Source organism: Sinohyriopsis cumingii, chromosome 2, assembly GCF_028554795.1.
Source record: "Sinohyriopsis cumingii isolate HCF-2022 chromosome 2, ASM2855479v2, whole genome shotgun sequence".
Classification (NCBI taxonomy): Eukaryota; Metazoa; Mollusca; class Bivalvia; order Unionida; family Unionidae; genus Sinohyriopsis; species Sinohyriopsis cumingii.
In genome coordinates this window covers 39,421,465-39,444,094 of record NC_142962.1, presented here as the reverse complement: position 1 = coordinate 39,444,094, position 22,630 = coordinate 39,421,465, and the positions used below count along the sequence as shown (strand labels likewise).

At 34.5% G+C, this 22,630-nt stretch overlaps 1 protein-coding gene across 1 annotated transcript in view; it reads left to right on the top strand.

The window, feature by feature from the left end:
- The window catches only part of LOC149804688 (nuclear receptor ROR-alpha B-like), an 80,956-nt gene that overhangs the window by 14,642 nt on the left and 43,684 nt on the right, over positions 1 to 22,630 (top strand). The window contains exons 3-7 of the mRNA XM_089943079.1: positions 2,830 to 2,974; positions 5,200 to 5,315; positions 7,345 to 7,492; positions 12,189 to 12,661; positions 16,057 to 16,146. Of these exons, the coding sequence (XP_089799205.1) occupies positions 2,830 to 2,974; positions 5,200 to 5,315; positions 7,345 to 7,492; positions 12,189 to 12,661; positions 16,057 to 16,146 (972 nt within the window). The remainder of the gene's footprint in view (positions 1 to 2,829; positions 2,975 to 5,199; positions 5,316 to 7,344; positions 7,493 to 12,188; positions 12,662 to 16,056; positions 16,147 to 22,630) is intronic.

The window sequence follows — 22,630 nt, the reverse complement described above, 5'->3', positions numbered from 1 at the left end:
TATAATGCAATCTAATTAGCACAACTAGTGCTGCAGTTTTCAGTGAATTTTCATGGAACTTTGTAAATATACTCAAACCTGTCAATAACAGCCACCCATGGGGAATGACAAATCTGGTTTTTGTAAATAGATGACCTAGGTATACAGGTTCACCTTCCAGAATTGGTTTGTTAGAAAATACCATGCACCGAATATCATTATTGTTCATCATCATCATCATCTTCTTCTTCTTGACTGCTCCAGTAGCCTAGTGGTTAGAGTGTCCACCTCGGATGTGGGAGGTTGTGGGTTCGATCCCCGGCCAAGTCATACCAAAGACTTATTAAAAAAATGGTACTAACAGCTGCCTCGTTTGGTGCTCAGCATTAAGAGGTTAGTGTTAGGACTGGTCAGCCTGGTGTCAGGATAATGTGACTGGGTTGCCATGGGACAACATGTCTGCGGCATGATGCCTCAGTGCTAGACATCACTATGAACTGCCACACTGCAGACATTGTAGCGATATGACTGAAAAATTGTTAAAGCTACTTTAAAAAAATCCAAAACCAAATCTCCTTCTTCTTCTTCTTCTTATTATTATTATTATTATTAGCAAGGTTATTTTATGTGCACTATTCAACAAAATCATAAAAAACTAGTCTTGGGAAAATGTTATGGTCATGTTTTGAAGAGACACAAATTGTCTAATAAATATGCTCCTGCCATTTTTGTTCAAGTTACTGTCATTTTGACTTTGAGCTTAATGTAGTGTGAATAAAACTAGTCCTACATTTCTTATTGGAATGCCATGAAACTTTGTATGTGTGTATCAACAGATCATAGCACTCTGAACATTTTTGTGAGAATTATTCCCCTTTATGTCCTGCAGCAGAATTAAGTGAATGCAGCTTGTCTTGGAGCACTTTATGGATTGCTGTGAAATTTGGTCATTGTCTAAAGATGGTCAAGTGGTCTAAGGAAGTTGCCTTCACAATTCACTGACACCTTACCTTTGCCCACACGAGTTCAAGTTTCCAGCTCAGCCATTGTAGGTTTGTGAGAAAACTTCCTGTGGGTTGCTGATTCTTCCTGGGGATTTTTCCATGTTTTTCCTCCACAACATATACTGGCTGCCATGTATAGCATATCATGTACTGAAAAATGGCATTAAACCCAAAACAACAACAATAACAAAGATGTACAGACTCTGTATCAACAAATCAGTGTGCTTCCCAGATATTTGTAAGAGTTACTGCCATTTTGGCGAACAGTAACGCAGGGTAAGAATTTTTTTGTGTGAATGTAGCTAATCATCCACTTTACTAGATTGCTGTAGAAAGTAGTACATATTATGCTCATCATTAGAAAATATGCATGTTGACCAATCATATTTACAGTTGTTCTACTGGTCATAGACAAGACAAGCTTATGGGATGGTTTGTTGTCTGATGTCCTCTTTCATACATATATGTCCATTCATTAGCACATTTTTGTTATTTCTACTCTTCCTAAACTAGGATTGCCATGAAACTTTGCACACATTCATCCCAAGGTCAAGTTGGACCTATATGAAAGTGGTGTGGCTCATCAGTATGGTAGCCCCAGCAGCAATCTTGAAAATACTGTTATTGATACTCCTCCTGAATTGATGATCATACCAACATGGAGTTTTACTAAGAGATTTATAATAGTATCTAGTTGGTCTTAACGAAAATGGTGCCAACATTTTGTCAGATATGACCACAAGGGCAACCATCTTCACAATTTTGTATTTTGTATGCACACATTCATCCCAAGGTCACGTTGGACCTATATGAAAGTGGTGCGGCTCATACATCAGTATGGCAGCCCCAGCAGCAATCTTGAAAATACTGTTATTGATACTCCTCCTGAATTGATGATCATACCAACATGGGGTTTTACTAAGAGACTTATAATAGTGTCTAGTTGGTCTTAACGAAAATGGTGCCAACATGTTGTCGGATATGACCACAAGGGCAGCCATCTTCACAATTTTGTATCACTACTTCTCCAGAATGGATAGTCATTTTGACATGGGGTTTTAGCAGAAGTGTTCTTATGATGGGTAGTTGGTCCTATATATAAATCGTGCTGCTGAGACATTTAGTATAGCCATCACATTGGCTGTAATCAAAATCTTGTTACTCTATCTGAATGGATGGTCATATCCTGGGGTTTTCACTTAAAGACTTCTCATGATCTCTCGTTGGACCTTAATGAAAATGGTATTCAATATGGCCTTTTGAGCAGAAGGTCATACCAGAAGGTCATGGGGTTTTGACTGAAAGACTTCTTATAGCATCTTGATGATCTTGTGTAAAAATTATACAGCTCTGATATCCAATATGGCTGCAGCAGTGGCCATCTTGAAAATTACTTTTACTTATGGATGGGAAATCATATCAGTATTAAGTATTGGTTTGTCACCCGAAAACTTCTTATGATGTCTGCTTTGTACTAAATGAAAATGGCGCCGATCTGACATTCAGTGTGGCCACCATGGCAGCCATCTTGAAAATCTTGTTGATGCTACTCTTCCTAATGGTAATTCATATTGACATGGGGGTTTCACCAGTAGACTAATTATGGTATATAGTTGGTCCTGAATGAAAATGGTGCTGATCTGGCCTCAAATATGTTAACCTCAATGAACATATTTAAAAATCTTTTTCAGACTTTCCAGAATTTGAAGATCAGTCCATTGGCATATGCAAATACATTCATATTTCTAATGGAATTCTATATGCAGCCTGTAGGCATCCCACATGCAGCCATAGTGCAGCTGTACCTTTGATATAGTGAATCATATTTGCTTATGTTTGTTTTCAGAAATTTTATATGAGAGCATCCAAGCAGGACAAGGTGAAATATGTGTGTCTCAGAGATAAAAAATGTGAGATTACAAAAGAGAGCAGAGTACAGTGTCAGTACTGTCGCTACCAGCGATGCCTTGCATTACATATGTTCTGTCCAGGTGAGATGCTTGGATTCAAACATTTGTATGTGTGTATAACTGGCTTAACTTGTGGAACACTTGTTTAATGTACATCTTGGATTTTTCTATCTTGCATCTTGTCTTAACTTTCACCACACTTTTTGAAAAATCTTCTGATCCATGTATTGTTAATTCTGCATATCTGTTTTATTTATTCAGTGTTAGAAAATTGACAGAGCATCTTTGTTGCTCACAAATGATTAATCTGTTCTCTTTTCTTAAAATTTATTTTTCCTAAGCCTCAGTGTTAACAGCATATCTGGCTTGTGTGTGAGATAGTTTTGACTTTTATTAATATTATACATGTAGTATCAGAGATGAGGAATTTTATGTGCTATGTCCATTTGAGGCTAACTGGTGCCATGCCTTAATCAGATTCTAGCTGGTGCCGTATTTAAGGGTGCGGTGGTTGGTGGTTTATTTTCCACTCTCACACTAGAGTAGTAATGCTGAAAAGTACGTTAATCACTGGGAATGAAAAAAAAATCCTCAATGTTTTACCCAAGTGATAGGTGGGTAATGACAATTTGAAATTTTCTAATCAACAACTGTCACAAAACTATAATTATAGAATTTCCTCATGAGCTATTGGATGAGTAGCAATAATAACATTTTGAGGCCTGAATCTGTTGTATATATGGGTCTTTGGTTATGGATAATTCTGTTTTAGGCCTGAATCTGTTATGTATATGTATTTATATACACAAGCACTCATACACACACAGATACAGGCCATTGGTTATGGCTAATTCTGTCTAAGGGTTTGAGTTCTGAAGAACTGCTAGGCTTTGTGCCAGTCATTTATTCAGATTTTCAACTGGAGTTTCTTGAAAGGTGTGTTATTTTCGTTCTTCAGTTATTAGTCAGGTTCTTAGCATGAAATTTGGGTGCCTAAACACGTTCATATGGCCTTGCATTTAATGACATATCACCACTGGCATATTATATGAATATATCTTTTAACATGATTAAAATCTAAATGATGACATTAAGGAACTTTTGTACTCTGAATTTGAAAATAATATGGGATTTTGATGCAGAGAATAGCATGTGTATATTTATTTACTCAGACCTTTGTTTCACATTTATTTTAAGGAAGGTAGTGTGGCAGTATTGTTGTTGAAAGTTCATGTCAGAGATTTGATGAGTTTTTATGTCAAGAAATGTGAAATGTCTGGTTAGAATAAGAGCCAAAAGAATGGGTACACGTATGTGTGAAGCTCCACCCCCATTGTAAATTTAATTAACTTTTTCAAATTAGCTACATTTTTCCAAAGAAAAGTGAAAAGTATATGTACATGGAATTTACACACAAAATAGAACATTTCCTACATCATTATTGATTGAGACATTTCCTACATCATTATATATGGAGACATTTCCTTCATCATTACAGATGGAGGCATTTCCTACATTATTATAGATTGAGGCATTTCCTGTATCGTTATAGATGGAGACTTTCCTACATCATTATAGACTGAGGCATATCCTTTGTTATGATAGATTGAGACTATTCCTATATCATTATAGACTGAGACATTTCCAACATCACTATATATGGAGACTTTCATATATCATTATAGATTGAGGCATATCCTATGTTATTATAGATAGAGACTATTCCTATATCATTACAGATTGAGACATTTCCAACATCATTATAGATGGAGACTTTCCTATATCATTATAGATTGAGACTTTTAACTTTTGGATATGATTGGATATGGCTTTCAGATGTTCTTATCAACTCCAGATTATTTTTTTCCTTCCCTTGAGTGAAAGGCTAGGGGTGGGGTGGAGAATGATGGAAGCATCTTGATATGCTATTATGCAGTAAATTTCTTTCTTTTCTAACTACTGATAAACATTCAAACCATGAAACAAAATGTGATACAATACGTCTGTCAATTATTCTGTATATCTGTCATTGTGTCATTATTTTTGGATAGCTTTTGTTTGGAAATACATGTAGGTAAATTATCCGTTTGCATGAATGGTTATTGTACATAAAGATTGTACAAATCCCTCCGAATTAATGGGAAACTTTGTAAGAGATTATGGTTAGCTATACATGTAAGCCTAAATTTTAGTTAGCTGACTTGGATATTTCATTGCCTACAAATAAATCTGGTCTTATTTCGTATTGTTCTTTGCTTTTATTTTTGTATTTTGCTGACTTTCTTATTTCTTCATGTAATCAATAGGGAGTGAAGGGGATCAGAGTGCCAAGGAGAGTAAAGTTTCAGACATTCCATGTTCTGTATGCGGATCTGCATCTTCAGGGTTCCACTTCGGTGCATTAACATGTGAAGGTTGTAAGGTAAAGGGAAAGGAACATTGAAATTAAAAAGAGTTGTACTTATCATTCATCCTTGGGGAATACCAAGGGAACATCAAAAGTATTCTGTCAAACAATTCTTGGCTTTTAGGTTCATATACAAATACAGGGTTATTTTTAAAAGTGTAACATGAAACATATTTTTGTTCAGAATATAAAACAATTGATGATGTTTAAAATTGAATATTTTTTAAAATTCTACAAATATGCAATAAATAGTGCCCCTGTTTTTTAAAAACATTTCCTAATACAAACTTATAAAATAGATATAATGTCAGTTGTGTCTTTCTGTATCCCACTTGGTTTTCAATGAATTTTTTTTAAAAATCAGTTCCTTGTATTATTCTATCAAAAAAAATTCAAATGAGTAATACTTGATTACTTCATTTTGATACAGCTGTAAATATAAAGTATATTTAACACGATATTTTGGATCATTTCACTTGATGCCAGTGTACTCCACCTGAATGAATGGTCATATCAATTTGTGGTTTTCACTGAAAGACTTCTTATGAAATCTGTTTAGTTTTAAATGAAAATGTTGCCAGTCTGATGTCTAATATGGCTGCCATGTTATCGCTACTTCTGCTGAATGAATGATCATATCAACATGGAGTTTTCACTAAAAGACCTTCTTGTTGATCCTAAATGAAAATGGTGCCAGTCTGGTGTCCAGTATGGCCACCATGGCAGCCATCATGAAGATCTTATTGGAACTATTTCTCCTGAATGATAGTAATATTGCCATGGTGTTCTCACCAGAAGGCTTATTATAATGTATGGTTGACAGCATAAAAGTGATGCCACTTGCACACAGTGGCATTTTTATAACTTTAACAAAAACTTGGTAATCTCATCCTATACTTTACTATGGATTAATGACCCAGCTCTCCTAATAAGTTAAGCAGTGTTTGAAGTATTTTTGTTCATGTAAAGAATATATGTATACAACTTATTTGATCATTTTTAATACAATGAACATGTTTCTATATCTCTATATCACATGCATATATCAATATTGTAAAAAAAAGTATTGTCAAACAAGAAAAGCGATATATTGACATCTATACACTAGCATACTTTAATAGTCTTTCAGTCCTGTTTCTAATACTAGCTAACACAAGATTAGTTTTGGATTATTTCAGAGATATGGTAAATAAAGTCTTTACCTTCTTATAAAATGAAGCAAAGTCAGTAATGTTCTTATAATAATTTTTTATGTTTATATGCTCCCTTCTTTTGAAAAGCTTTGCTTTTGTTGTACACATATTTATTTTCATTCCATACATATAGCAGAAGGTTTCTTGGACTTTGATTTTGTTTGCATGTGATATAACAGTGCCAGCAAAATTAGCAACATCATCAGTTTTAGGTGAAGCACATTTGTTGCCTATTTTAGGACCTGTCTGTATACCTTACAACCCTTCAGTTTCAACAAAAATAAAGTATTTATTTGCATTGAGATTAAAAAGAGTTGTAATTATCATTCATCCTTTGTCAAACAATTCTTGGCTTGCACACAAGATTTTAGGTTCATATATAAAAGACTGAGTAATTTTAAAAAGTGTAACATGAAGCATATTTTTGTTTAAACAATAAAACAATGATGTTGTATGCAATTGAATGCTTTTGAAAATTTGACAACAATACAATTAGTAATGCCCCCCTTTTTTGAAACAAATTTCTAATTACAAACTTGTAAAAATAGATATATTATCTGTTGTGCCTGACTCTATCCTGCTTGGGTTTTTAAAGAACAATTTTGTATCAGTTCCTCATTGTATTATTCTCTCCAAAAAGATTCAAAAGCGTAATACCTAATTACTTCTTTTTGATACAGCCCAAAATATAAAGTATATTTAACATGAGGCAGACAAACCACATTATATAATAGATCCTTTCACTTGGAGTAAATTTTTGATGCCAATGTAATTATCAATTTTATGTCATTAGCAATATTGTTGTCAGTAAAGGTTTCAAGAATATTGTTGTAGCTTGTATAATTTTGCAGGGTTTCTTCCGGAGGATGGCCAAAGAGCGGGAACCAGAACGTTACCAATGTGTAAAGAAAGGAAGCTGTGAAATCAACACAGTGACCAGAAATATATGTAAATCTTGCAGATATAGGAAATGTCTGGAAGTTGGCATGTCTATAGAAGGTAACTGTTAATTACTGCTGATCAAGTCCATTCTGTATGCAGTTAAGCAGCATTTATTCAGTGCATACCATGCTTATAACAAACATAGAATTAACCCCAACTTTTAAATCAGATTTTGACAGAAATCAGTTGTCCAGTCTGTGGTGTAGTGTTAGTGTAGTAGTCATTTAAATAAAAGTCTAAAAAACAAGACCAGTTGGTATTAAGTCCCCTTACATTAATTATTTACCAGCAATACAGTGAAACCTTTCTTAGCAAACTTGTTAATTTAGGGATACTTGCTTGTAAAGGACATCATTTGGAACTTCTTTTTGTATGTTCACCATAAGGCTTGGAGCATATTATGTTATAATATCTGTTTGTCTGGCTAGCTTGCCAGATGTTGCTTATTTCATATCTGTGTTCTCCACCATCTACCATTACCAAACTTTGGGAATGGCTTACACATGAGGTAGGAAGCCATGTGATTTTGGGTTTTAAAGATCAAAGGTTAAGGTTATTGTGGCTTAAAGAAGAAGAAATTATTTTTGATCAGTAACTTTAGTTCTGCATCTCAGACCTGCACTGAACATTATGGATGGCTTGCATTTGAAGTAAGTTAGACGCTGTTGATTTTGGAGTCAGTGGGTTCAAAGCCAAGGTCACTGTTGCTGCTGCACAAAATTTTCATTTATGACCTGTGTGTGTACTCTTATGTTTGTGTATGTCTTATACTTTGGGTAAAAGAAAGAGGCGTTTATTTTGGGGTCAAAGGTAAAGAGGTCTATTGATTTTGGCATCAAAGGGTCAAATAGCAAGGTCAGCAACTGAAGGAAAGGAAAGTGTCTTTTGCATATAAGTTGAAATTTAGACCAAAGTTTGTGGAGGAGTTGCATGCAAGATATGAGAGAGGCCTATTGATTTTGAAGTCAAAGGTAAAAGTAAATGTGACTTAGAGAAAAAGATTTGCAAAATAAAATTTTGGTTTTGAATTTAAGCCTGGACAAAATTTAGTGGATTTTGTAGATTAAACGTTGTTTTCTTCAACATTTTGCTCAATAAAGCTATTAACAATGTCAGTGTAAAGGCCATAATTGTTAGCAGCACATTTGTTTTGACCATAAGGATAATGTAGTATTCAGTACATCAAATGGTCACACATTCTGATGACAATTTTGAGCTGAGGCGTAAGTCTTTAGTCACTGGGTGTAATGGACATGATACAGAACCTAAGAAGGCATATAGTCAAAACTAGGAATGTCTGTACAACCCTCCCATTCATGATTGATTTAATTTCCACTTAGTAAATGTTGAAGGGCTTTTTTGATATGACTTATGTCTGTTACATTTATACTTCTTTTTTCATTGAAGATTTGAGCTATGGTCTCTGTTGTTTTTATGCCTTCTGTCCATTGATATTAGAGATGTAGTCCCTATTTGGCTGAGAAATTTGGTCATAATTTAAATTTATCTCTTACCATAATTACATAGAAAATATTTGCTTCTAATGAGTGAATAACAGATTAAGTGGATGAAAGTAATATTCTTACTAGGGGTTAAACGATTCATTGATATATCAATGCATCAATACTTTTGCTGTAACGATACACATATCAATACAAGAGATGGAGAATCGATACAAAATGATACTGACTGTGTGCATGTTATTTTAGTCTTCAACAGTCATGAATAATTATTATTAGTTTGCCTTGTTTTTCTTTGAATTTAGAATTCATCTGAAACAGCATTTGCAGTCTGGGCACTCATTTTTATTAGTAAAAATGAAAAGAAAAAACTGTTGAGAATACTCGCATACCATCTATAAATTATCACAAAGTGATGTGGTTCATAATCTGCCCCCCCCCCCCAATTCCACGCAAATTATCTTAAACCAGCAGCATGTTCAGCATATAGGATACATTCCAGTGTGTTCCACATATATAGTGAAGAACATTTAATAACCACTTTTACTTCAAGTTTCTACAGTGAATTGTATCTAGTCAACTTTGATAGATTTAAAAGCTACACTACGGGTGCGTCACATGGTGAAATATGTTAAATTGAACTCTTATTTAGGGTTATTGCTCATTGCGGTCCAACTTAAACAATATGTGATGTGATTTGGATTTTTAACGTAGCTTTAAGAATTTTTCAGTCATATCGCTACGATGTCTACAATATGGCAGTTTATAGTGATGTCTAGCACTGGGGCATCATGCCACAGACATATAGCATGATGTCCCACCCAGTCACATTATTCTGACACCGGGCCAACCAGTCCTAACACTAACTCTTAATGCTGAGCACCAAGCGAGGTAGCTGTTAGTACCATTTTTTGTAAGTCTTTGGTATGACTCGGCCGGGGATCGAACCCACGACCTCCCGCATCCGAGGCAGACGCTCTAACCACTAGGCCACACTTAAACAATAACCACCAATCAGAAATTAATGTAATGTAGCTAATTTCCTGCATGACAAATAGGATGTATTGGCAAAGGAACATAGAAACTTCATGCAAAAGTCATTAATTGATATGTAAATTACTTAAACAGAGATGCTGTGAGGGTGTGTGATTGCATGAATCACATAAAATTTGTATGAATTTGCAAACTTGGAAAACAGTGATGTGTGAGAACACTCTCAAATTAGTTGAAAGTCCTGCATAAGAAAATGTGCTCAGCAAAATATACAATTTTTATGTAACTGTTCTTGCTGCGACATTAATGTTTTGGGTATGGAACTGTTTACACATCTGGGTTCTTGAAGCATGACATGAATGGTTGTTAAAGTAAATTTGATTGGCACATTGTGCCCTCGAATAAGCATTATGGCATAGCTTGAACCTTCCATCAAGAAAGTTTTCAGAGATGCTTCCAGGGTGCATGATTGTGTGATTCACGCAAAATTTGTATGAATTAAAGTACTTGTAGAAGTGGTGAAAATATAGTGCTTGTCACGAGGTGTATTTTTCAGTAAATCTTTACACATCTGGTTTCTTTGGCGATGGCGATTTAGTTTGGCAATTACCGACTGATCGTAGTAATGAAGGCAATTTAATTTTAAAGTCGGGAAGTATATCAAATTATAGGAGCTCAGAAAGTGTTAATGGAGACACCAGTGAGTGATTTGGAACCCCCAAAAATATGTAAATTTCGAATCTGATCTACATGTTGGATGGACCAGAACAGACGGCATGCCAATCAAACCCTCATTTTCAGTGGTGTTTCAAAATTAAATATAGAAAAGGCAGACAAACAAGCCAAATCAATATACAGACAGTTTAAAAGCAGAGTGCACTTTTAATGCATATAAAACTAGAGGCAACATCTTTTAAAGATTTTGATTTCAGTAGGGGTCCTATAGAGTGGATAAGGAAGAAAGAGGGATGGATATTTAAGTGTTATGTAAATTTTGAACTACGGCAATTTCTTTCTCCTCCTTCTCATTCTTGCTCTACTTCCCCCTTATTTTTGTGACAAGGGGGGAAATACCCCTTTATGATAAAATCCTGGGAGCATCTCTGACGTTTTACCATTGCATGTTTAAAATATGGGCTACTTAGAAAACCCAAACTGTCTGATTCCCTACATTCATTACATTTTCATAATGATAATAGTGTTGATGACAATAATTGTTAAAGTTATGAAGTATATTGGATTATTGGAGCTGGACCAGAGCATCAGTCTCATAATCAAAGGGTTTCATACCTACCAGGATCAGCTGCCTTAGTGTGTCCTTACAAAAGGAACAATGTGTTAAAAGTGCATTAAAGACCCACAACAACAAATGCTATCCTTAAGGTCAAGGTCATGGGTCCGTATTCTACATTTTGCATCATGCTTTCTTTTCTACTCTCAATTTCGAGCTGTTCAGAGCTAAGGAATGCAGTTTAGAATCGATATATTTATATATGCCATCATTAGCAATGTGTTTTGTACCACATCTTCAAGGTCACTGTTTTGGTGTTTGATGTCAAAAGTTTTTTTACACCTTCCTTTTCACTCAATAAAATTTAGAGCCATTTGACATGAAGCGATGAAATTTAATGTAACTTATATATTGTGACTAAAAGGTGTGTTGTTTACCACAGTGGTGGTCCTTTTTTCAAGGTTATGGTCACATGTCACTTTTAGATTTCAGTGATATTTTCCCATCTGCTTTCTAACTGGATGAAGTTTGATATATTTATACATTGTTACTTGAAGATGTATTTCATGCTTTTGAGGTCTTCACAATTTCATGATTAAGATCGTTATTTTAAGGTTTTTGTGTTTCTGATTGATTTAAAAAGCTGTTTGAGGAACACAGTAAAACTATGATACACTTATTGTCCAGTTTGATGGCATTTCGTGTATCACCTTCAAGACTTTATCTTCATCATGAAGGTCACTGATAAATTTTGAAACCCCCATTTTGCACTTTGCCTCGAATGAGATGGGGGAATGACTCTTGTTTCCTTTCCATGTCTGCTCAGTAACTTTACAGTTCTGCCTTAAAGCTCATAATCAGATTTTATTATTGTGAACTTATGTGACCACACAATAGTAGGAGGATGACAAATTACTGAATTTGATTCTTTGGTTTTGCCTTTAGGTTCACTTTTTAAAATCATAAATTCAATAAATTTTGTTAGCCAAATGGTCAAAGGTCAAAGTCATGAAGTGTAGTTGTCTGTGCAGCCTAAACAAAATATTTCCTTTTTATTCTTCTTCCACAGGTAGCAGAATTGGCCGCCAACCAAACTCAGTGAAACATGCAATATCCCTTGTGGCAAAAAAGATTGAAAAGACTGATAGAAAGGACAATGGATGTATAATGAAGGAGAGCCTGTTTGATAGAGTTGTGATAAAACCAGAGCCAGGGCTTTCTCCACAAGAGGATAGATCCTGTGCTTTCTCTGAAAAAAATTCATCTGCATTCATTGGGGAAGAGACTTTAAATGAGAGATCCACTTATGCACTGTGTGACATGAAATCTGTGTCAGTCCCTATGTGTAGACATGACTCATTGGGTAGCATGTCTAACATGTCTACCTCCAATCCAGCACCAGTAGTGACTAGTGTTACAGAGCCAGTGACAAGCCATATTCCAGAGAAAGTTAGTGAGATGGATTGTGAAGAAAATAAGACCTGGAATCTATTAGACAGTATTGTAGCTGCAGGAAAACATCTTCACCTGCTCAACTACAGGGTAGGTCACAAACAGAGAAGGTAACCTTTAAAATCATGCAGTAATCAAACCAACACAACAATCAGGTCTGTTAGTAGATGACATCAATATCTGGTGAAAGGTAGAAAATGTGGTGGAGCCTGAGCCGTAATAAGAATCCAGTTGGCACTATGGAAAGCTGAATTAAAAAATTACTTCAAGTCAGGCTGTTTTCATCCTCATTGCCACATTTTAAAAATCTTATGTATGTAAGAGAATACAAAACGTTAGGTTTCTGCATTCTATTGCTAACACTCTATAATAGTAAGCATACATTTTTAACTGGATGGTGCATCTCCAACTTATCTCTTTGTTCAAATAAAAGCTAGGGTTGGTATGTGAGCTGATGGACATAAAACATTTGTTTGCTCTGGATAAGGCCATTCAAGAACTTGATCCTAAGACAATTGTTTGCTTGTCAGAGTTTAGATTTCGATCCATGATTCTGCACATTACACTTAACTTGAAGTTTAGAAGATATTTTTTTAATGGCAATATTGCCTGTTGTCAGTATTGGATTATCACTGGGCTTTGCCTATAAATGGATCAGAGTGGATTCAAATGATTATTCCTGCAGACTGAATGCCAAGGAGTGAAAGGGCTGGGTGACCAACTTCAGGCTTTTGAATTTTAGCTGGGTAACGAACTTTGGATTTGACAGTATTACCTACATTTACCACATTCAAATTGTTATCAGACATGTGAACCAGAGTCAGGTGCATCCATGGAGAATCATTTGGGATGATGGATTATGGTCAAAGATCAAAGGTCAAGATCATAAGGTGAATTGTTGAGGGCTTTGTGAAATGGCTGTTATCTTATGTTTCTATAAATGGATTATTAACACACAAGTTTAGTAGAGGAGATGAAATGTCCCTAGCAGATTGGTGGTTTCAAGGTTTAGGTCAAGATCACAGGTTTATTTGGTTGTGTGATATTAGAATCATCATCACAGGCTGAACTATAACTTCACATATTATGAAGACAGCTCTTAGACTATCAGAGCATATTATATTGCTATATAGTTTGTTATTCCAACAACATTTCAGCAAAATAATACTTAAACTCCTTGTTCACAGAAGTTATCACTAATTATGATCTGTTTATTGTTAGCTGAATCATTAAATTATATTTTGTAGGTGTTTTGGTAAAATAAAAAGCAACATGATTTTATTTTCTTGTTCAGGTCTTTTTACTAGCAAGCAAATTGCTCATTATTAGAGTACAAAAGCAGCAAAATCAACATTAGAATCATAAATTTCAATGACCAATACATTTTGATAGATATTGCAAAACAAACATGCCGTATTGCAATAAATTTCAACACATTTTTTCTGGACAATACTCACCCCTAGTACAAAACTAAAATTCTTATATATATATATATATATATATATATATATATATATATATATATATATATATATATATATATATATATATCTACCATTGCATTTACAAAAATTTAATTTTAAAAACCATGATCCTCATCACACATCAGACTATAAATATAGATGGCCATTCTCATTAGTATTTTCTGACAATTTTATATATGCAAGCAAAAAATGAAAATTGTCATCATGGATATCATATTATGTTTAAACTTTTTTAGAATCAAATTGTTTCACTGTTGTGGTACTGCTTGTCATGAAATCACCTGTATAATAACCTTTTCCTATTGTTAGTAGTACTTTCTTATCTAATTCATAATTTGGTAAAAGTTTGATCATACTGTTTCTATGCCACTACTGCACGCAACAAAGACAATGGATTTGTTCCTGTCTATCTGAAGAAGCAAGCAAATTGGACAAAAACTACTTGACACATAAATGAAATTTGGTAGGCTGTCTGATATAGATTGTTTGGGGTGAAAACATTGCTAACGCAATTATACCACTTGATGCAGACAAAATAAATTCAGTCTGGCTTTATTAGCATAATTTCCACTTAAAAAATTACAGTTTAGGATAATGAAATTTAAATTGCACATTACTGTCTATCTGTAGATAACTTAAGTTCTCAAATCTAAACCATCCTTAAAAAAACTTTACAAGGCATTTGTGTTTTTTGTGTTGTTTTTGTCATTACAAATGTTTGCTTAATGCTGCAGAAACTACTAGACCTTGTGAGACAAATTAGGTTTGGTATATATGTTTATGCACATATGTACATGACCTGATTAGACTTTTGTGTAAGTTTAATTTGAGCTTTTCCCAGACTGTTTGTCTACATTTGGGGCATATGTGTATGTAATACAACAAATAGTTTTAGTTGACAGCAATATCTTACTTTATCCATGAGTCTTTCTGTATGTTTATCTGCCAATTGGTCACCATATTGCCTAAAGCTTTGGGTGGATTTTATCAGTATTGGTATTTTTACTTGTTTAAATGATAACCATCAACAAGAGGATGTTGTTTTTCATTTCCACCTTGGACGATGTTGGAAAGATGCCAGAAGCTCAGCTTTACAAAGAGCGAACTTCAGTCACATTTTTAAAAATATTTGTTTACAAAGCAATTTATGTGCAGCCATGGTAGAAAGACATGTAACAGATTGCATAATATATGTGACAGATTGAATAATATATGTGACAGATTGCATAATATATATGCGACAGATTGCATAATATATGTGACTGACTGCATAATATATGTGACAGATTTCATAATATAGCTGACAGATTGAATAATATATGTGACCGATTGAATAAAATATGTGACAGGTTTCATAATATATGTGACAGATTCCAGATTGGGGTTTGCCCTAAACTGCATAGAACCTGATCTGCCAGAGCATTTTGTGATGGCAGACCTGTGTTGATGCAGTTTTCAGTTGGATCTGACTTTTAAGTGAGTATACATGGTACATGAACTTATAGTATGGTTCTGGGTTCATCATGTCCAGCCATGCTTCTGCATCTGTTAACATTTATCTAATTTACAATCTTCTCAAAAACTGTCGTAGAATTTTGAGCAGCCTGTTGTTGAAATATATGTAGGACAATTTTTTGCTAAAGTTGTTTTTATAGTAGCTTCCATAAAGCGGTGTGGCTTCTGTAACAGACAAGTGAACAATTTATCTTTGATACCTCTAACAGCACTGGGAAATTTTATTAAACTTTGTTGAAATATTCTTTTAAACATGTTCTACCAAAATTGTGGTTTTGTATGCTGAACAATTTGGCTTATATATGGTAAGCATGTGCAAAATATTTTTTTTACAGCATTTCCCCCTCCTCCAATACAAGTGAATGATTTCAGGCCACATAAGCAATTTGTTAAAAATGCCAAGCATGATTGTGTTTATTTATTTATATTGCTTTATTAGAGATGCCAAACATTTGTAATTTTTTTTTGTAAACATTTTTGTTTTAGATCTTCAAAGATGAAGATTTGAAATGTATTCAGTCTTACAAACCAGAGGAATTAATTGACATGTACAGTCATCTTTATATGGGGTCAGAGGTGAGTACAAGTTTTTATTGGACTGTGTTTCACTTTTGATGACTTTTAACATTTTCATATTGGTTGAAACTTAGTCATTGATGGTTTGACATTTTCTATGCATGTGGGGGTGAGGGTTAGCAGAATATCCATATCAACTTATCGTATATACTTGCATATAAGCCCATTCATGTATAAGCCGACCCCCAAACTGAACAGGTATAACACTAAAAAGTGCATGACACATGTATAAGCCTACCTACAACTCTGAGAAATTTCAAGATGCACGAAATAAGTTCTAAATGCATTTATTTAGGCAAACTTATATTTTAAAAAATTACATGTATACTTATCTCGAGGTTGGCCTGCATGATTATTAAAAAGAAGTGGTTTTTTAAAGCTTGTTTGAAACGTAATTTATTTAATTTTCTGTTTTCTTATTGTTTCTGGCTAATTTAGATTTGTATAATTTGATCAAATGATGACAAGAATTTAGCAATTGCAAGTTGCTGTAACACTATCTCTCCCTTTTGACTCAATTATTGTTTGTTTATGCATTATTGCATTGGACAATTTATATCAGTTCACTGGTAATTAAGTTTTTACTTTGCACTAAACTTTAATGATAACTCCAAAATACAATAATAAAGTTTCAGAAATATTGCAGTGTTTTCCTTTACCCTCATTTGCGCTTCAGAGACCCCAAATTTTGTATTTGCCTTCCAGTTTGATACCAAAGTTTGTTTTTTACTCAGTCTGACCCCCAGTTCTCACACCAAGGAGATTTTTGATTCTCAGTCTTGCACCCCTGGGGGATACACTGAATTATTGCTTTGAAAATTATGCTAATACTAAAAGCTGATTTGTAGTTTGCTTTTTGATGTAAGCAACTTTACACCATACCTGTAAACTTTCACGCTGGGAGGAAGAAAAAAACTCCTGATTTTTGGGGTCACTTCACACCTACCTCCCGATTTCATATCTTCCGATTTTTGCAGAGAACTCTCGATTTTTACATTATTTCTTCGATTTTCATTTCTTCTAAACAAGAAAAGTCCTACATGTTCTGTTGTATCACCTGTGAATTATTGGTGTGATGAAATAATTACTATAAAGAATTCGCTTCTTCACTAAATAGAATGTTAAGTTTAAATATTATTCGCGTAAATTAATGAGTTTTTTAAACCTCTACAATAATACAAAAATAGTAAAAAAAACCAGAACAAAAAATAAATAAACCACAACAGTAAAATCATCTACAATTAATTTCAATCCCAAGAATGATCGCTATGAATGCTGTAACTCCATGTGCTGTAGCACCATTCCCACAAAAGAAACTTACAGCTGGCTATTTTGGTACCTTTGGTGCAACAGAATTGGGAATCCTTTGCTGGTGCTTGTGTAACACACAATAGTGTAGAAATTGGTTTCTTTGAATTACGATGGAGGGCCAATCATTTTTACAAAATAGTTGCATGGATAAGGATTAACTTTTAACTAGTCGCGCTGGCTTTCTTGCTTGTTTATTTAAAACTAATCTTTAGCTGTTGTGCAATTTGACCACAGCTGACCAGAATATGAAGTTAGTGCATGTCCTGGGGGAAAATAGGGCATGTCACAGGGAGAAATGGTGAGTCTTTTTTCACTCATATTGGACCAGGATGATTGATCAATATTTAGTGAAAACAAGGCTTTAAAGATGCCACGAAAAACCTCCCGGTTTTAGGTCCTAATCTCTATTTTTTTAACTTCAGTCTCCTACCTGGCTTTTGAAAAGTTCATATGTATGCCTTACACCTCATTTTACAAAACTATGGTAATCATTCTAATATTATGGAATAAAATGCAATTACACATCAATGTACTGGTATAGTTACCAATCAAAATTCCCTTTTATCACAAGCCAGTTTCAGGGTTTTAATGATTAACTGGCCTGTACTGCTGATGCAAAACAAAAGACAAATTCGCCGACTATCAACATAGGAGATGCCAAAACATCAAGCTTTCCAATGTGTGGAAAGTTATGTTGTTTGTTTAGCTAAAGCACAAAACTAAAATCGATTGCTGTTGTTCTTAGTTGATCTCTATGAGAATTTTAGTCTTTATTATTACCACTCTTTGTGAACATGCAAGTTATGATGGTTATGTGCCTTGTACAATTAAACGTGCATACCTTTTTTAAAATATTACCTCAGTTTGTAGAATCGCTTGTATCATTGAAAATGAGTAACTCTTGAGCACGTGATTCAACATAAATGAAACAGCTATTAAGGACTAGCTGAAATCTTATCTGGAAGAATGCATTTTGGTCGAAACAATGAATAAAGCAAAATCTGCATCTAATATGTTTGGGAATAAATAAAGATTTAAGTGATACTATGCACGCTTTGCACTGTTTAAGTACTGTTCATTATAGTTCAGCGTGGACTCCCTGGTAAACTCAACCGGCCCACAAATTATGAAGTCTGTACCTTTTATTTAGTTTCATGTTGGAGAAATCAGAAAATATGCACATGCTTAATAATAACAAAATCAATCATAGTACTTTATAACAGTTTAATAATTGTCAGGTCACCGGAAGTTAATTTTTTACATGCCTATGTCTTAGGACACAGAAACAATTATTGTTTCGTGTCCCATGATTTTCTGCCATTACAGTAGTCAACAAAAACACCTAAAACTGTCAAGTTTAGACATTGGCCCACAGATAAGCCGACCCCCCCCCCTTCTTCTAGGCCTTTTTTTTTCCCTAAATTATTCGGCTTATATGCGAATGTATATGGTTTTCAAGAAAATGTCACTTTGTCCATGCAGTATGAGTGGGCTAGTGATCCACACTAATACACTAAGGTCTGCAATGAGCTAAATATATAATTTGTACTTAGCCTGTGGAATCCAGCTTGGATTCAAGCATTATCATTTTTATCATAGTCATCTGATTGAGATTTCAGGTTGTTTTAAAATTTAATGTGTGGTATGTATGGCTGATAATTATTATAATTGTGTTAAAACACCCCTCATTCATTCTCTCTCTCTCTCTCTCACTCTCTCTCTCTCTCTCTCTCTCTCAGTTGAATGAATGAATGAAAATATCTGTAGTGTTTGTGGTTGTTATAAAATGTTCATTGTTATATGGTGGTGTTCATTTTGTTGTGTGTATGTAGTAGTGTTTCATAGCACATCAGCACAATAGTGACTATTTGGTCTCACTCAGATATAAATATCTGAATGTTTATAAATTAAAATTTCACCAAAACTTAGGTTTGTTTGTTCATTTTGAAAGAGAGATAGTAATTATTGGGAAAAGCTGGTTTGATGGAAGAAAAGTATTCTCTACTGCCAAAACATTATATTTAGCAAATTTCATCACATTTCCTTCCAGTAATATTCAAAATATGGTTTGCACAAACTTGATTTTAGTTAACACTGCTACCACACCTGACAATTCCAGCATTTCTGAGATAGAGAGGTTCTATGTGTTATAACCCAAACATTGAGGAGGAAGAAAAGTTGTGTTCATCTTCTTGGATTAAATGAACTGACATGGCAACTAAAAGACTAGTGGTCCTATTTTGTAATCACAGTAATAACAACGAAAGAAAGGTAGAGAGAGATGGAGAGAGGTGGGGAGTGAATACAGTTTAGTCTCTTGTTCAAAGAATGTGACCAGTGTTTCATATAAGCATAAATTACTGTGGAGTAATAATCTGCATGTGCCAAGTCAGTTAATGGGTGGCTTGTTTGTTGTCAAATATCCCTTGACCTTGCTGATAATGTGTGACATCTTTTTCTTGCAAAGCTACTGTCTTTAATAGGCCAAACAAAAAGTGGAAATGTGGAAGGCTTTGAATTGTGATATCATTTCCTCAAATATGAAAATAATTGCTGGTCACTATCATCACATCTCACCCCAAAAAATCATAATCATAGACAAATAAAATTGACTTTTCATTATACTGCATATAATGTTGTCATGTATGCTCAGAAATCAAACTCCATTCCACATTTGGCACATGAATTCATCCTCATTTAGAAACAGCAAATATCAGTGTAGGAAATACAGCAGAATTCTGTGTTCCAAAATTACCACCTTGATTATCGACAGACCATGAAATTATATTTGATCTTTGCCTATTCAAGAAGTCCTTGACAAATTCTCTTTTTTCAGTATAAATTTATAAAATCAAAGCCTCCTAGTGTAGCCATATATTCATGTCTGCAGATAGTTTGAAAGATGGAGCAAGTTGGAGCATCCCTTGCAACAGCCTGTGGCACAGTCTCTAGCTGTTTAACAAATAAAGCCTAATATTTTTACTGTGTTATTGAAGCCTTGCAGAATCCTCAATCTGGCACTTTGTTAATATCCCAGATATTACAAAAACATGACATTCGCAAACAATATAGGAAAAGTATTATGTACTATCAACTGCTTTGTCATATTGGCAAATATTGTATAAATGAAATGACAAATAAAGCAGCCAAAGCTGCTTACACAGTCACCTGTTTCTGAATGGAAGAGTCCATGAAATGGCAACTAAAGCAGCCAAAGCTGCTGCACAGTCACCTGCTTCTGAATGGAAGAGTCCATGAAATGTCAAAAAGCAGCCCCCTGTTTCTGAATGGAAGAGTCCATATAAATGGCAGATAAAGTAGCCAAAGCTGCTGCACAGTCACCTGTTCTGAATGGAAGAGTCCACGAAATGGCAAACAAAGCAGCCAAAGCTGTTGCACAGTCACCTGTTTCTGAATGGAAGAGTCCATATATTGATTTAAATTATTTTATAAATCAGTATGTTCATTATACTTTGCAAAATGTGTGGAATGAAAACTCCACAAAATTAAGAACATCAAGCAGCTATTTGAGAGTGTCATCCCTTGTATAAAACAAATGATAGAGATCAGGTGATAGGGTATTGATTGCATATTGGACATACATATCTGATTCATGCCTACTCACCTGAAGGGTGAATTTTGACCTATGTGCATACCTTGCAGTGTCCACTGACAGTGGAACATGCTCCTGTCAATGGTGTCGAATTATACCCTGCGAGTCTGTACTTTTTTGTGAACCGCATGAAAAAACTATATTTGTTGACATAGCAGCCAAGAAAATCTTGGACTTTCTGAGGTAATGCAGTTTATGTAATAGATTTTGACCAGATGTTTAAAGGATTTTATGGGGGCCCTGAGTGGCCGAGTGGTCTAAAGTGCTCTCCGTTACAGATCACTGCCATCTCACCTCAGTCTGCGTGGGTTTGAGTCTAGGATTCGGTCAATGTGGGTATGTGAGAAAGCTTGCCAGTAGCTTCTCGTGGGTCGGTGGTTCTTCCTGGGGTTCATCCTCCACCATTAATACTGGCCACCATGCATAGCCTATCGTGTGCTGAAAAATGGTGTTAAACCCCACAACAGCAACAACAGTAAATGATTTTATTTGTTACTTTTATTTTATATACATTTTACAGCGTTTTAACATCTTTACCTTTTTATGTTCTATCTTGTTGTACTTTGTGTTTATTTAAAATTGTTTCTCTTTAGAAATTCTTGTGCAGTTTGATTTGAAATTATTAAGATTTTACTTGTTAATATTTGGAACCTTATAGCCACTGTTGTGCTACATTGCCATAAACGCTATGACATGTATATTCCACCTTAGCACTTTGATGGGGCGTTTTGGAATTGGTCACATTGCTGCTACCATATGATGTGGTCAGTTGTTTGCAGTTGTGTGAGTTTGTAACTGTGTTGTGGATTTGTTAGAAAAAAAATATCCTTGACTGTCACATTTGTTCAATGTTCTTTGGACAATTAAATTTGCTTCACCGGAATTTGCTCTTGTATTATTTGATCTTCTTGGTTTCACACTAGCATATCTAGAAGATTGAATTGCTTTTCTTATTGTTGCTCTTTTAACGTCAATCCCATTGCAAAACAAAAATTTGGAACATTTCTGATACTTTGTGCCAAGTTCTTTTCTTAAAGCATATTTTATTATCCCATATTTTATTATACTATGACATTCATAAAATCATGGGTATATTTCCATTCTGTCCAATAAACAACACAATGAAAGGTTACAGTTGATACCTACAGAAGATATAGGTTCTTTTAGGTTGGGGTTTATCAGATTTTAACCAATTAGTGTTCCATGTGATCAGGATGATCTTTCATTAGCACATACAATGGCATAGTTTACAGTGTACAGCTAATTATGTTCTCTCTCTGGAAGAAAAGGAAAAACATCAAGGGGTTCAGTTGCTATGATTTTATTATGTTGTCAGTTACATTGTATATTTAATTGTATATATATGTTTGCCTTTTCACTTGTGGCAGATTTAAGCAGGGTACCATTGCATATTGAGCATGCTGGCAGTTTGTTTACTTAAACAGTTGTGTTGGTTATGAGGATATTTCTCTTAGACTCTTTTTCAAAAGCAATATTAAAAGCTGCTTAGAAAATTTTTAAATGGAACTTTGAATAATATTTATTGTGAGATATGTTTAC